This window comes from Littorina saxatilis, linkage group LG5 (assembly GCF_037325665.1).
Source record: "Littorina saxatilis isolate snail1 linkage group LG5, US_GU_Lsax_2.0, whole genome shotgun sequence".
NCBI lineage: Eukaryota > Metazoa > Mollusca > Gastropoda > Littorinimorpha > Littorinidae > Littorina > Littorina saxatilis.
The window spans coordinates 22,799,290-22,814,621 of NC_090249.1; the positions used below are offsets into that span (position 1 = coordinate 22,799,290).

At 41.6% G+C, this 15,332-nt stretch overlaps 2 protein-coding genes across 2 annotated transcripts in view; both read right to left on the reverse strand.

Annotated features, from left to right (window-relative positions):
- The window catches only part of LOC138965844 (dual specificity protein phosphatase 23-like), a 12,759-nt gene extending 8,739 nt beyond the window's left edge, over nucleotides 1-4,020 (reverse strand). Inside the window, exon 1 of the mRNA XM_070337942.1 lies at nucleotides 3,496-4,020. The gene's annotated coding sequence lies outside the window, so the exon portion shown is untranslated. The remainder of the gene's footprint in view (nucleotides 1-3,495) is intronic.
- A 6,924-nt stretch (nucleotides 4,021-10,944) lies between these two features.
- LOC138966582 (transmembrane protein 53-like) lies at nucleotides 10,945-14,669 on the reverse strand. Its single transcript, XM_070338866.1, has 2 exons — nucleotides 14,358-14,669; nucleotides 10,945-13,415 (listed from the first exon to the last, which is right to left on the reverse strand). Exons 1-2 carry the CDS (start codon nucleotides 14,555-14,557, stop codon nucleotides 12,740-12,742), a joined length of 876 nt encoding a protein of 291 aa, XP_070194967.1. The 5' UTR covers nucleotides 14,558-14,669; the 3' UTR covers nucleotides 10,945-12,739.
- Nucleotides 14,670-15,332: the final 663 nt, after the last annotated feature.

Sequence of the window (15,332 nt, forward strand, 5' to 3'; positions counted from 1 at the left end):
TTTCAGAGCTTGTTTTTAATCCAAATATAAGATATTTATATATTTTTGGAATCAGGAAATGATGAAGAATAAGATGAAATGCTGAAATGCAATACCGAAGTCCGGCCTTCATCGAAGATTGCTTGGCCAAAATTTCAATCAATTTGATTGAAAAATGAGGGTGTGACAGTGCCGCCTCAACTTTTACAAAAAGCCGGATATGACGTCATCAAAGACATTTATCGAAAAAAAGAAAAAAACGTCCGGGGATATCATTCCCAGGAACTCTCATGTAAAATGTCATAAAGATCGGTCCGGTAGTTTAGTCTGAATCGCTCTACACACACACACGCACAGACAGACAGACAGACACACACACACACACACACACACGTACCTATAGTGTGGATGGTTACCTAAGAGGCGGCACTGGGTGTAGTGCCTTTCTAGTGCACTTGCACTACAACAGCACTGGGTGCAGTACTCGCTCCGGCATCGAAGAATTTTGCACTAAAAAATGCACAAAATTTGACCTATTTCGTCGCCTATAGAGGACGGAAAGAATGTCATTTTGAACATTGTTATGACATTCTTTCCGTCAAAAAAGTCAATTTAACGGTGTTAAATGAAGCGACCATCCACACAATTAGGTTGCCATCCAGAGTTTAGGTTGCCATCCACGTGTGGATGGTTGCCTTATGGTGATTTAGGCAACCAAACCTGTGGAAACATGGGTACACACACACACACACATACCTAAAGTGTTGATGGTTACCTAAGAGGCGGCACTGGGTGTAGTGCCTTTCTAGTGCACTTGCACTACAACAGCACTGGGTGCAGTACTCGCTCCGGCATCGAAGAATTTTGCACTAAAAAATGCACAAAATTTGACCTATTTCGTCGCCTATAGAGGACGGAAAGAATGTCATTTTGAACATTGTTATGACATTCTTTCCGTCAAAAAAGTCAATTTAACGGTGTTAAATGAAGCGACCATCCACACAATTAGGTTGCCATCCAGAGTTTAGGTTGCCATCCACGTGTGGATGGTTGCCTTATGGTGATTTAGGCAACCAAACCTGTGGAAACATGGGTACACACACACACACACACACACACACACACACACACACACACACACACACACACACACACACACACACACACACACATACACCACGACCCTCGTCTCGATTCCCCCTCTATGTTAAAACATTTAGTCAAAACTTGACTAAATGTAAAAAGATACCCCCCCCCCCCCCCCCCCAAAAAAAAAAAAAAAAAAAAAAAAAAAAACAACAACAACAACAACAACAGCGAGCGGCAACAGAAAAATAAACAAATATGCAACAAACAAAAAGGGGTCGGGGTGGATGGGGAGGGGGGAGGGGGGAGGAAGGCAGAAAGGGATGGGGGGAAGGGGAGGGGAGGGAAGGGTAAGGTTGGAGGGTGGCAGGTGCCGGTTAATCGCGCTTATCGACCTTTAACGTTTTCTCACGCGAGTGCGCATCCTGAACGGCGATTGGTTCAAGGGAAGTAATCTGGTCCTTTTTCGGTCAAGTAAGCTATACGATTATTTCCCTTGGAAAGCGAGTCTTCCCTTCAGCCAGTTCATTCCGGGTTTCTTTTACCTCATCACTGTAGCAGCATTTGGTAATAGCAGAGACGACTATTTGACCCCTCTGATGATCAAATACGTGAAATTAACTAATGTCTATAAAATAAATTGGTTAATTGTATTTCAAAGACAGCAACTGACAACACTGTTGCCGTGCAACTACCTGTGACAACCGCGACTGACTCGGTGACTAACAAAAATACTCATGCAAAGGATGATCAGGTTATGGCATTGTCAGAGCCACGAAGTTCAAATTACTCTAGATCATTGAACTTGACATCCGCAACAATCCGACCCACATTTATTTGTTCCGTCCGAGCTGGTCAGTTTAAGTCCTTCGATGGGCTGTCGGAGGCTGGTCAGTCTCAGAATAGGCGCCAGAAACTCTTACAAATGTTTTTGTGCTTTATTTTTAAAACTACTTCAGTACGTGTTGCTGAATTTGTTTAGTCGGATATATTTGCATATTATCACTTTGCTCGGCCCAGAATAGCCTCCCTACTCAGGGCCGGACCGAATGAGTTGTAAGGGGGGGGGGGGGTTCCTCCTTTTTTGGGGGGGCAAATCAGCGAAGTGGCGAAGCCACAAGCGCGCGCAGGCGCGCGAACTAGGGGGCTCGGGGGCATGCTCCCCCGGAAAATTTTTGAAAAACGGTTAAAATCTGTGCAATCTGGTGCATTCTGGGCCTTGTTTTGAGGGTTAAGAGCAGCATTGTTTTGGTGCTAAAACTAGTAAAAAAAAAAAAAAAAAAAACACTCAAAGCAAGGTACATGCTTTTTCCAGGGGTGGGGTTCCGGAACCCCTGGAACCCCCCCCTGGGTCCGGCCCTGCTACTCCAAAATCTACGCCAGAAGCAGTGTATGTTAACACTTCAGAAAAAACCCGTTTTTTCGCGGTTTTGAGCATCAGTGTCATTTGCCGCCTTTGGACACATTAAGCAATTGAAATTCTCGGAGATGTGTGAAACTGACATAATTATGTGACAACACGCGTACATACGCCAATATCTCAGTGAAAACGACCTATTCTTTCTCACCTATCTTTTTCATTCAGATTACACAGTCGATCAGCTGTCGGTGAAAAAAAGAAGACTATTGACTCAAGAAATGTCAATGACATCATTTAATGTAATTTAAAAAAAGAGAGAGAGAGAGAGAGAGAGAGAGAGAGAGAGAGAGAGAGAGAGAGAGAGAGAGAGAGAGAGAGAGAGAGAGAGAGAGAGAGAGAGAGAGAGAGAGAGAACTCGAACTCGAACTCGAACTCGAAAACTTTATTAACCGAGGGATGATAGCATTAGGTCCATATGGTCCTTTCTTACAGCTAGTCCCTGACTAGCTGTAAGAAAGAGAGAGAGAGAGAGAGAGAGAGAGAGAGAGAGAGAGAGAGAGAGAGAGAGAGAGAGAGAGAGAGAGAGAGAGAGAGAGAGAGAGAGATATTACGTACCGAGCAACATCATCAGTAAGTGGTGAAACATTAGTGAAATAGCACAGAATGGAAATGGTTATGCACAGCTGGTACACTAGTTGGAATATGCCACCACATACGATGCTGAGGGATGTCGTGCGTGTCAAACACATCGACATTTTGTTGTGTAAATGTATAACGTGAGAATTAACTCGGATATTCAACACAATCATCATGGGGTATGTGTGTTATGTTTCGACATCCATCTCTTTATCCTGACACACTACTTAACGGCACATGCCGTCCTTCCCGTGTAAACAGTTTGTTTACATCCCCCCCCCCCTCTCTCTCTCTCTCTCACACACACACACGTGACACACACACACACACACGTGACACACACGCACGCACAGGCTCACTGTCAGGCACACACACACACACACACCCTCCATGCAGGATAAACTTGACATATGTCAGTATTTGAAATGACTTACCGCTGTCTCCACCCATCCCCGACGTAAAACTGACTGTCTTCAGTTCCCAACAACACAACGAGAGAACTGGAAAGCAGAATCTTTCCGACTGGGTTTTAATTCGGCAGGTGATGCTTAAAGGCACAGTGCAGCTCACAGCCTTCGTTTTGCGTTTTTGTTGCAGCTGAGTGCATTTACAGTTCAAAAATCCTCCTATGGTAGTAAAACAAATCCAAAACTACCCAACGACGACATCTCTGAAGCTCGACAGTTTCTTGTTCACGCGAGTGCATAAATTAACCTAGTTATTACGTGGTGTTTGGTCGGAGTTCGATTCAACTGAGTGATTCCGGCCTACATTTTGTTTTACACAAACTCATGATGACGTCTAACATAGATTGCTAGTGACGTGTCTTTTTGTGCATGATGTGGTAATCTACCTGATCTAAATTTAGATCCAAAAATAGGTCAAGACCAGCCGGGTCCGAGCACAGGCGGAAGGTATCGTCCACTGGACTACTACTATCACAGAAAGACTACAAGGTACGTCACTCACCTTCGAGTCTTCTGTGTTGTTGGAGTCGCTTCCTGGGGAAAAATATTGTTCAAGACGGTTTGCCTCTTCCTACAGTCTGTGTAAGGTCAAATAAATACAGTTGAATGATTGTTTGAACTGTATGTACCTTTAATTTTCAGCTTCCGTTCGCTGCATCATCGAATATCCTGTTATTAACCAATGAACGCTGGTATGCATATTCGGTGCGGATGCATGATTTGAAACGAAGTGGATCTTAGCGGCTCGCAAACAAAGATTCGTCCAAATGATGGTTAAAAACAACCTGCAAGGGACGAAAGCTGAAAATTAAAGGTACGTTCAGTTCAAACAATCCTTCAACAGTATTTATTTGACCTTACACAGACTGTAGGAAGAGGCAAACCGTCTTGAACAATATTTTTCCCCAGGAAGCGACTCCAAGAACACAGAAGACTCGAAGGTGAGTGACGTACCTTGTAGTCTTTCTGTGATAGTAGTAGTCCAGTGGACGATACCTTCCGCCTGTGGTCCGAGTACGAAATTAATTCGTAAAAAAATCGCAGTTCTTGACTTTTTGGGTGCAAGTCAATGAAACTTAGTAGTTCTTCTAACGGATATAGTTGCCTGAGGTATGACTAAAAGCCCCAGGGGCTCCGTGCACCTGGATTTGACAAGTTCAGTACCTTTAAAGGCACAGTACGCCTCCCGTAAACCATCACAGATACTGTCAGGCTTTTACACACAGTACAAACACCCTTTCGTTTAAACATTCACCGCTTGAGAACATCCCAGGTGAGTGTTTAAATAAAAGGGTGTTTGTACTGTGTGTAAAAGCCTGACAGTATATGTGATGGTTTACGGGAGGCTTACTGTGCCTTTTTAAAGGCAGATACTGTCAGGCTTTTACACTCAGTACAAACACCCTTCCATTTGAACGCTCACCGAACGGGAACAATCTGGCTGCTTTCCGTCGAGAGTGAGACATTTTCAAAGAATTTATTTTCGTGGACCGTCTGATCTACAATCAGGCGCCTCGTTTTGGCGCTAGAACTAACTTTTAAAATCTAAACAATAAACTGACAGCTTGTTACACAAACATTCTTAACTCATAAAACATTTCTTTTTTCATCAAGACAAGATCAGTACAATTCGAAGTTTTGAAAGTTTTAAAAAAGATAGCCCGGAAGCAGGGTCACGAAAGGTCGTGTCTCAAAGCAGACGATTTTTCTGCATAGCGCTCGCTTTCTTTGAAGCCAGCCGCCGCCGACAAGTTCGTGTGACTCGCAGCCGTTTGTTGCGTTTTAGAATCAGAGGTACACAATAACGTGCTATTGCAGATACAGCCAGTCGCATTGAAATCACAAACTGACGTGTAAATTGTGAAAAAAAAGGAAAGTGGATCACATGGGTTCACGATGGCTCAGAGGTTAGATAAACCACGAAATCTGGTGTGTGGTTTACGCGAGCTAAATAGCAATAAACGAACTGTTTCATTTATTGCAAGTGTGTTCCATAAGGTTAGAACTGCTTTTTTCATGGGAAGATTTAAATCGTTTTGTAAACCATTTGATACATACTGGGGCTTTAAATATTCTTCTTTTTCTTCAGCGTTCGACGGGCAGGCCATGCATGATTAAACATAAAGAATGATACCCCCCTTTGTGACACTGAAGGAGAAAAAAAGAGTATCCACAGTGACTTTACGCTTGGTTTGCTACATCCCTGTGTCACGTGCACAGGTCCTTGAAAAGGTTACCTTTTTTCAATTGATACGATTTATTCAGACATGTATAAGACAGAAAAACGCATTAATACATGTAAAGCCTCTAACTGACTAAGCACAAAGAGCGATCTATATCTGCTATAATTGGGTATACTGTAACCCATGCTCTAGAAAACAATGTTAAAGGTGGTCGTCTACATTTTTGCTTTTTTTCAATAATCTTATGGTTAGATTTCGCTAAAAAGTTATGTCAGATGATGAATGAACCATGGGGAAAAGAGTTACAGAAACTGCAAAATAATATGTAAAAAAAAGATTTTATTTTTGGGTAGCGTGACTCACGCTTCCAATATTTTGTTTTCTGTTTGCTGAGAACATGTGCTTTGCCTAAAAATACTGACCAATCAAATTCATGTCACTATGCTTATAGCCACGCCCAAACTAAGTGCAGCAACAGTTTGACGCTGGAGCGCTGTCCACGTTTTTTTTAAACGCACGAAATGCACGGGATTTGAGAGGAGTTTTGCGCTTGGCATTTTCCAAATAAGGTAATACATTGTACTACGTTGCAAGCCCCTGGAGCAAATTTTTGATTAGTGCTTTTGTGAACAAGAAACAATTCGGACAAGTGGCTCTATCCCATCTCCCCCTTTCCCCGTCGCGATATAACCTTCGCGCGCGGTTGAAAACGACGTTAAACACCAAACAATGAAAGAAGAAGAAAGTTATCTTTTCACTCCCAAACCAGGACCATGTGCCTGTGGTTTCCATGCACATAAAATACATAAAGCATTGACAGTTAACAGACTGTGGAATAAATGAATGCTTGTCAACTAAACTTGTGTCACACCACTGCTCTTCATTTTTGATAGAACAGTTGAACCTGTCCTGGTTACCACCCTTCGATAACGCCACACCATCCCAAAGGATCGCTACCAAACTTTATTTTCTTTATAATTCACCTTTCCATATCAATTACCCGCCTATCCATAACAGGTCTTTTGGTCAATCTTGGGTGGTCATTGTAAACAGGTTTGACTGTATGTAATATCAATATAACTTTGAGCAGAAGTGTTTGCAGCTCCATCAATACAACACAGTACAAATGCTGGGTTAAACTGACAATATTTGTAGAAAAGAATGTAAAAATTAATGTGGTACATGTACAATGAAAAGAACAAGATCTTTGAAAGTTTGTACTGAAAAGTTCCAGTTAAAGTGTGTGTGTGCACATGTGTGTGTGTACATGTGTGTGCGTGTGTTTGTAAGTGTGTCTGCTTACAGATTTGAGTGTCTCATACATACTCCATCCTGAACTCAGGTAAAATGAGTTACTTCCCTTCGGGTCTCATTTAGTAACATGATTATCAGAATGACACTGACTGACTATTAGGGTTTAACGTCCTCTTAGACCAACTGGTCTATATTGGGACAGGTATTGGTAATACGTTGAAGATATGGTGTGATACTTTGATTCGAACAAGCCCGCTGTGGCTGTCTTCTTCGACACACCAGCATTGGGTTTGTCTCGTCAAAGTATCGAAATACGATCATGATAATCGGAGACGAGAGATGATGCATGTCTTCGTGTTTTCCAAGCCCTGAGACTTTCGCTGTGAACGTGGGATCTTTTTCGTGCGCATGTGTGCACACGGGGGTGTTCGGACACCGAAGAGAGTCTGCACAAAGTCAGTCGACTCCGAGAAATAAATCTCTCGCCGAACGTGGGGATCGAACCCACGCTGATAGCGACCAACTGGCTACAAAGCCAGCGCGCTACCAACTGAGCTACGTCCCCGCCCCAGAATGACACATACTCATGCCAACACACACACACACACACACACACACACACACACACTCTAACACACAACAACAACCAGTATGACACTGACCAAAGCTTTTTTTTTTTCTGTGTTTGCACCAGTTTATATTGCAACTACCCACCACAGAAACACTGACAAAATGGAGAATATGTGTGTAATTTTAATGTGACCCAAACTGCACTCAATGAATCATTAGACACATTCAGCAGTTTCCTTTGTGACTATATACAGTCATATACTTCTGCTATAAACATTCTTCACGCCATGCCTAATCTGCTGAAGTGTTCTAGCAAGGAGTAAGGTAATAAACACTAATCAATTAATGTTTATGAAGTTGTCAAATTTGGTTTTTCGTTTAGGATGGGTTAAAACTGGTCTCTTTTATAACATTTTAACACATAAATGTAACCGAGTATTGTGATGAAACCAGTCCGTAACCGGTTCTTCCACTACCGTAAGTACAAGCAAAGACTCATTTTCATACTGCATGGCACGAAATTGCATATTTTTATTAGTTTGTTTAGTTTTTTTAATTCTGGTCTGGAAAAAACAACAACAATCTGGCACAAAACCGTGCTTCTTGGGTAAAAGTTACATGTAAATGCATGTGAATAAAAGATTTGTACATAAAAAGTGAATAGAAAATAATAATCTCATATATGAAACCTCATCAGATCAGCTGGGAAAAGTGTCACTGTAAGTAGCACACACAAACTTTTTGCAGAATTTGTTTTCTGTTTACATAAAAAAAAAAAAAGACAAATCGAGCACAGGCATGTACAAGTGTTGAATTATCGCTGGTTATCACATAGATCATGCAATAAATAGCAATCAAGGGCATCATGTGCCTTGGCAAGTTAGCAGCTGACAATATCAAAGGATTAAATATGTTAAAACAACAGAGAAAGCTCAGCCCTGGATTTACTGATTTGAAAGCCTTCTGGTTGTCACCTGAAAAACTGCCAACAAACCTCCAACACACAGGCTTAGGTTCTAGGCAGTATACTTTCTTGCGGAAAGAGAGATAAAGAGAGAGAGATAGAACGAATGAGAGAGAGAGAGAATAGGGGGAGAGCAAGTTAGAGAGAGGGAGAGAGAGAGAGAGAGGGGGGGGGGGAGAAAGATTTGTTTTTTTCAAAGACAGTAACATACAAGTAAAATATTAAAGAAAATTGGTAGCGCGGTACTGAGGGCAACACATGTTATGACTTACCAGTATGACTAGGGAGCCAAAAAGCAGACTACCACAGGGACTCATGTGAAGACATAATACAGAGGCAGTCAAGATTATTGTCAACGTAACGTACACAATTGTAACCTGCAGTAGTTTGGTTAGATTAGGCACAAAAAAAAAAAATAGGTGTGGTTACGGTAACATAGCCAAAAAAAATAGGGTAGGAAGGTAGGCAATCACTTTTTTTTTTTTAACTTTTTTTTTTTAATGTGTACAAATTAAACCTACTTGACATGGAAATAAGTGTGCGACTCGAGCGCTTTCGCTTTCATTGCGTTTTCTGCACTCGTTTTTTTGTTGTTGACAAATGTAATAAAAAGTTATAGGGTCGGGCCCTAAAAATAGGGTAGGTCGGGTTACCGTAACCACACCTATTTTTTTTTAGGCCTTACAATGACATTCAAAACAATTTATAAATAAATATATCCCTTTCAGTTTTTGCCTGTCTTCCGTCACTTTTAGTTTGGGTTGGCATGTGAGTGTATGATGCAGCTATGTATGCACGTACACAAGTGTGCTTTTATGTGTGTGAGTTTATGTGCATACTTGGGCACCCAGTCTTATACACATGTACACATTCTTACATGCATGTATGCTTGTTCGGTGGGTACGCCCGAGATCTGAATATGAGGTTTACTTTTACCCAGAGCCTGCATGCCAATGTACGCGCTGTATGCTTTCTCCGCACACACCACCAGAAGTCCCCCAAGATACCTTATCCTCCCTGTGCAAAAGATTATGTAAATCACCACATGTTTTTAAATAGTAGGAGAGCGTCCATCTGATTGGCCACATACCAACATCAGCAACCAGGTTGCTTCCTATGCAAAGTGTAAACTCTTATGCTGAATAAATTCAGCAGGTTAACACGCAGTGTCAGTTACAAAACTGTTCCTGTTTTAGCAGGTCAACACTCAATGTCAGTTCTAAAGTTGAAAAGAAAAGAAAAGGCTATCATATCGTATGGCGCTGCATAACATACACAGCAGAGTTATAACTATAGTTGTTTGTCCCGATCGCAAAATAAAGCCGATCGGAAGCCTGGAACATTCTCCGCCTGACCTTTTGAAAAGCTTGGCCTGGGTAAAGGGGCTCTTACTCTACCAGACAACTCACAGTCCTGATAGAATCATTTTCGGAAAACGTCTATTCATCAGGTTGACACAGAGTTTCAGTTAAACAATTATTTCAGCAGTGTGACACTCAGTGCTAGTTCTACAGTACAATATCAATTCCGCAGATTGACAATCAGTGTCAGTTACAAAATTAATTGAGCAAGTGTCCGAGTGGATGGATGCCCTATTAAGCTTGTCCTACGTAAAACCCTGGAGAGGTGTGTAACTGTCTGTGTGATCCTTTAAACGGGGAGGTATACAGGTATCTTGAAGCTATGGCAAACTTATCAGTCTTCTTCTTCTGCGTTCGTGGGCTGAAACTCCCACGTACACTCGTGATTTTGCACGAGTGGAATTTTACGTGTATGACCGTTCTTACCCCGCCATTTAGGCAGCCATACGCCGCTTTCGGTGGAAGCATGCTGGGTATTTTCGTGTTTCTATAACCCACCGAACTCTGACATGGATTACAGGATCTTTTCCGTGCGCACTTGGTCTTATGCTTGCGTGTACACACGAAGGGGGATAAGCCACTAGCAGGTCTGCACATAAGTTGACCTGGGAGATCGGAAAAATCTCCACACTTAACCCACCAGGCGGCCGCGGCTCGAACCCTCGACCTTCCGATTAAGAGGCCGACGTCTTACCACCCCGCCACAGCGCCCGTCATCAGTCTTCTAAATGAGAGACTCCATAGCTCAGTTGATAGAGTACTGGCCTTGTGATCCGCGAGATACAGGATCAAAGCCGGGCCAGGCACAGGTCAACTTTATATGCAGACTCATTTGTATCCATGTCCCATCCCAATGTCACCACTGTGGCATGAAAAAGACCTCTGCAAGAAGTGCAGGAGGCTGATTAAACCTAAACATGCACACATCTGGGTAGCATAGCTGTTAATTGCTGCTAGCTTTCCACTGGGCGGATTAGTGACTTGAATTTCCCAGCAACGGGACAATGAAATAATGAAAATGAAAGGAAAGAAAAAAGCGCTCCTCCATGCCTTATCACTATTTCAGCACAAACAAGAACACAAATTCAGTTGTTTTTCTGTGTATTATCATATCTTTTAAATCTGTTTGGACAAAACAAACTGTAAAATATAAAACACTTTACATAACAAAATCTAAATAAACCAAAAAGCACCTTGAAGAAAAGAACCGGTGGTATCCTGAGTGTGAGATTCAAATATCTACCAATATATTTGTAAAAAAGACATTTCTCAGCAGGTAAAGCAGTATCAAATACAAATGAAAACTGACACATACACACTTTTAAACCATGCATGCACATGTATTATTAACTGCTCATGCACATATGAGTATCAGAAGATATGAACAGTGTACACAGTGGATTTCTTTCAGTGTGCATACAATTAACAAAGAACTGAAAGCTGTGTTGTGACTTAATCCAGACTAATATATAGATCATAATGCCTGGGTACCTGAAGATATTTTGTTACACCAAAAGAAAAATGAAAAAAAGAGGGCAAATGAAAAAGAAAAAAAAAGCTACATGCCCCATTTGTGGCAGAAAGACGTTATGTTATTTTATTTTTTTTAATTTGTTAGCACTCAGCTGAACAAATCAAACGGTTAATGTTAAAAAAAAAAAAATATGGTGGGATATAGTAATAAATTAACAAATCTTACCCTAATAAAGCAAGACAGGAGAGACAAAATATCACAGCAACATTATTCGCATATTTTACAAATGACATCCCTCCCCCCCCCCCCCCCCTCCCCCCCAAAGGGTTTGTAAAGATAACTGAAAGTAATCTGACTAAAATAAACAGTACAGACACCTTGTGACTGAGAATCATGAGTTATAGTGATATTGTTAATTAATCTGTTTATTCATTACACCAAGTATGCACGATCTAAAGTGCCTGAGTAATATGTACAATGAAGCCATACACACAAACAGATAGAGGTGAAAATGAAAAGCAAGTACATGTATAAGCTAATGCATGCCTCATAAACTTTCTGCAAACTTCAATTTCCAAAAATGGCTAAGTATGACATGCACTCAAAAATTGGCCCTTATAAAGCAGGTATGGTTTTACTTTAACGCATACACACAAGTGCTCACTAGAATCATGTCCTTTAAAATGTGTGCAGAAACAAATGTCTTCAGATACAGGGATACCCGAGCTAAGCTACATTTTGCTGAGTGAAATGAAAAGTTAGAATGGACTACAAGATGCTCATTGTGCAAGGGACACAACCCACCCTGAAAATGTATGAAGATACCTACTTAACCAATACAACCTGACAAATCAGAAAAAAGACTAACAACAGTATTTCAAACTTGTTGGTGCTGAATTACATACAATTACAAGGCTTGAGTGAGATACTAACAACGGCAAAGTAAATATATATATATGAAATATATTTTCATGATGCCACTTTGACACTGTCATAGAGAATTAACAAGATTTTATGTAAAGAGAAAGCCCGGGTTTACTTTTTTTGGACAATTTTGGAATAGCATCAAATGTTAAAGTGCTACTGTTTTTACCACTTACACAGCTCAACCTCTTAATTACTGCTTTACTGCTAGTTTACACACACATGAAGCTTAAGACAATTTTTTTCTTATTGCTTCATCAGAAACAGTATAACGAACAAATAGATGTCCACAGGAGGCTTGCGCAGTGTGTTTACAATTGGATTACAGCCCTGTCTTTTTGTCTGAAAAAGTGAGATATCTAACAATATCTAAAAAAAAAAGTTGTCAGAAAAAGATCTTTTACTGCTAAACACAAGAGTAGTTTTTCTCTCTCAACTAAAATTGTTTCTTTTTTTACACACCACCCAGAGCAGTTTGACTTTAGAGCTTAGCAACGGCATCATGTGAGGAGAAACAGGCAGCAGCAAAATCCAGGCAAGCTTTGGCGTAGACCTCAGGGTGCTCTTTAAAGTGAGCAACATGCTTTGAGTCATCCCAACAAATGCTCTTCACCATCAGCCCCTTTTCCTTGCGAGCAGCCATCGCCTCTTCTACGTCTTCCGCAAAGATAACCTGATCAGACGTGGAATACAAAAACAGTTGCGGACACTCAGTGGGGTCTTCACAGATGCTGTCAAATAGCTGAAAGCCCTTTTCCGAACCTATGTCAACGGGCAGCAAACGAAGCAGGATACGAGTGACAAACAGGTACACAAGCAGGCAAAAGCCTAGCAGATAACGGAAAATTGTGCTAAAGTGCAGCGTAGTCATGAAGGCCTTGACTGCGTTCAGAATCCTGCGCTTGCCAGGGCAGCTGTCGAAGATGACGCCTCGAACAAACAGCTTGTTGTAGTTGGGAGATTCTGGGGTGTTGATGAGCGCGATGATCTGGTTGTAGACCATGCAGCCCCCATTGCTGAATACATGGAAGATGAGGGGGTTGTTGGTGATGTTGTTCTCTGCCAGGACATCCAGAAACCCCTCAGCCGCTTGCCCAACTTTGTGCGACTGGAAGAACAGCGCCTGGGACTGCATGCTCACTTTAACAGTGATGAACCTGCACACAGATGACTATATATGTGTGTTACTCAACTTACTGTGTGTTGTGTGTGTGTGTGTGCCTGCATGCGCATACTTGGAGTTTATGTTGTACCCTTTTTTCAGGGTGGGTGGGGAAGAGCTGGGGAGCTAGGGCAGAGAGATGTGTGGAACACACATACATGTTTGCGTGGGACGGCAACAAAAACACATGTCAATCCTTTCCCATGCTGTTGCAGGGATCGCATCAATGCACGATTTTAGTGTATTTGATGCATTTGAAAATTCCCTGGCGTGTATTTCAAAACGTCACCCATGGAATATGCAAAAATAATGTGCCTCTCTTTCTCCAATGCTAATCTGTAATCCTTCATGGAAAATACATACACTTAGCTTTCATTTCATACAACTCAAAACACAGCTGCTGTTCTGTGATTACTGCATCTCTTTCAATTCATCGAACGTCGGTCCAGCATGCACAAGTCAGTACTGACGCAGATTATGCCTTGTGCGTTTTTTTAAATTTTTATTTTAAACTTTTAAAGCTAGTGCAATCACTGTTCTGTCAGTGTCATTGACGAAATATTAAAAGCGCACACACACACACCCAAACATACACGTCATACTGCCGGGCTTTTCATCACAACTTCTTCCCACACGTCCTCCCACACAATGTGTCACACACACACCTATCGAAACTGTACTATATATAGCTGTCTCTTGTAATTTGTAAATGTTGTATTTATTTTGTTGTTTTTTGTTTTCTTTCTTTATTTATTTGGTGTTTAACGTCGTTTTCAACCACGAAGGTTAGACTATATCGCGACGGGGTTTTTTGTTTTGCTCTCACGCTTTGCAAGTATGAAGTAATCAACACTCCTCAGTTAACTGTTTAAAAAAAAAAGTCGAGAATTCATGATTACCAAAAAAGAAGATGAAATAAGGAATTTCACTATCTTACCCTTTCTTCTCGTAAACAGCGGCGTATTTTGACAGATGTTTTTCCTGACACCCGGCCCATCCTAGCAGAACAACAACAGGGGGAAGGTCCTCAGCTTCGCTCCTGTGGATGATTTCGAATGAGTTTTTCTCGTCCTCCTCTTCATTTGGGCTTCTGTTTTCTGGAAACTGGATGGAACATTTAAACAATTGCTCAGCCATCCCTGCTCTGGGTGGAGGTTGACTGGGATGAGGCTGTCACGGTTGCTGGACCTTCCGTTTCAGGATTTTTTTCGTGGTGTCGTTTGTAGTGATGTCATTCGGGGGGTATCATTATTGTTATTCTTGCGTACTGTCAAGACAACACACATAGTACACAACGAGTCTTTTTTTAATTTTTATTAAATATAACACTAATTTGATTTAACCCAAGATAAATTTGGCAGAATGAACGACGTAACTTTCAATTTGAGATGACCTACTCAAATGGAAAATGCACTTTCAAAATACTAAACACTCCCTGTAACCTATGACCTCAAGGCTCGGGCAGTGTCGGTGAGCCGTTGAACAGCAAGCTGTGTGTAGGCCCTACTGTGTGATATGAGTCCTCGCTAGTAATTCAAGTTATTGATCAATAGAAAGAAAAAAAATCACAAAAGAATTAGGAGCTGAGTATAAAAAAAACGAAGACAGCACATGAAGTTGAAACTTATGAAGAAGTTCATAATAATGTCAGTCAGTGCCAGCTATGTGCACGGGTTACTAGCCTATATATATACGTGTGTGTCACTGACTGTGTGTGTGTGTGTGTGTGTGTGTGTACGCCTGTTTGTTGTTTGTGTATGTCAGTGTGTGTGCGTGCTCGCGTGCGACACTGTGCTGTGTCAGCCTGTGCCGCAGTGTCAGTCACCGCCGTCAGTGTGTGTGTGATGTGTCACGGTCAGTGTGGCTCACTCAGGCCACAAGGCTAAGCGGTGTGTGTGTGGAAGGGGGGGGG

What these genes read in the sequence shown, in the direction of transcription:
- LOC138966582 (XM_070338866.1), bottom strand. Translation starts at nt 14,557, where the DNA reads ATGGCTGAGCAATTGTTTAAATGTTCCATCCAGTTTCCAGAAAACAGA. An exon ending in GCTGTTTACGAGAAGAAAGG is followed by an intron (nt 13,416 to 14,357) that starts GTAAGATAGTGA and finishes ATCTGTGTGCAG; the next exon opens with GTTCATCACTGTTAAAGTGA.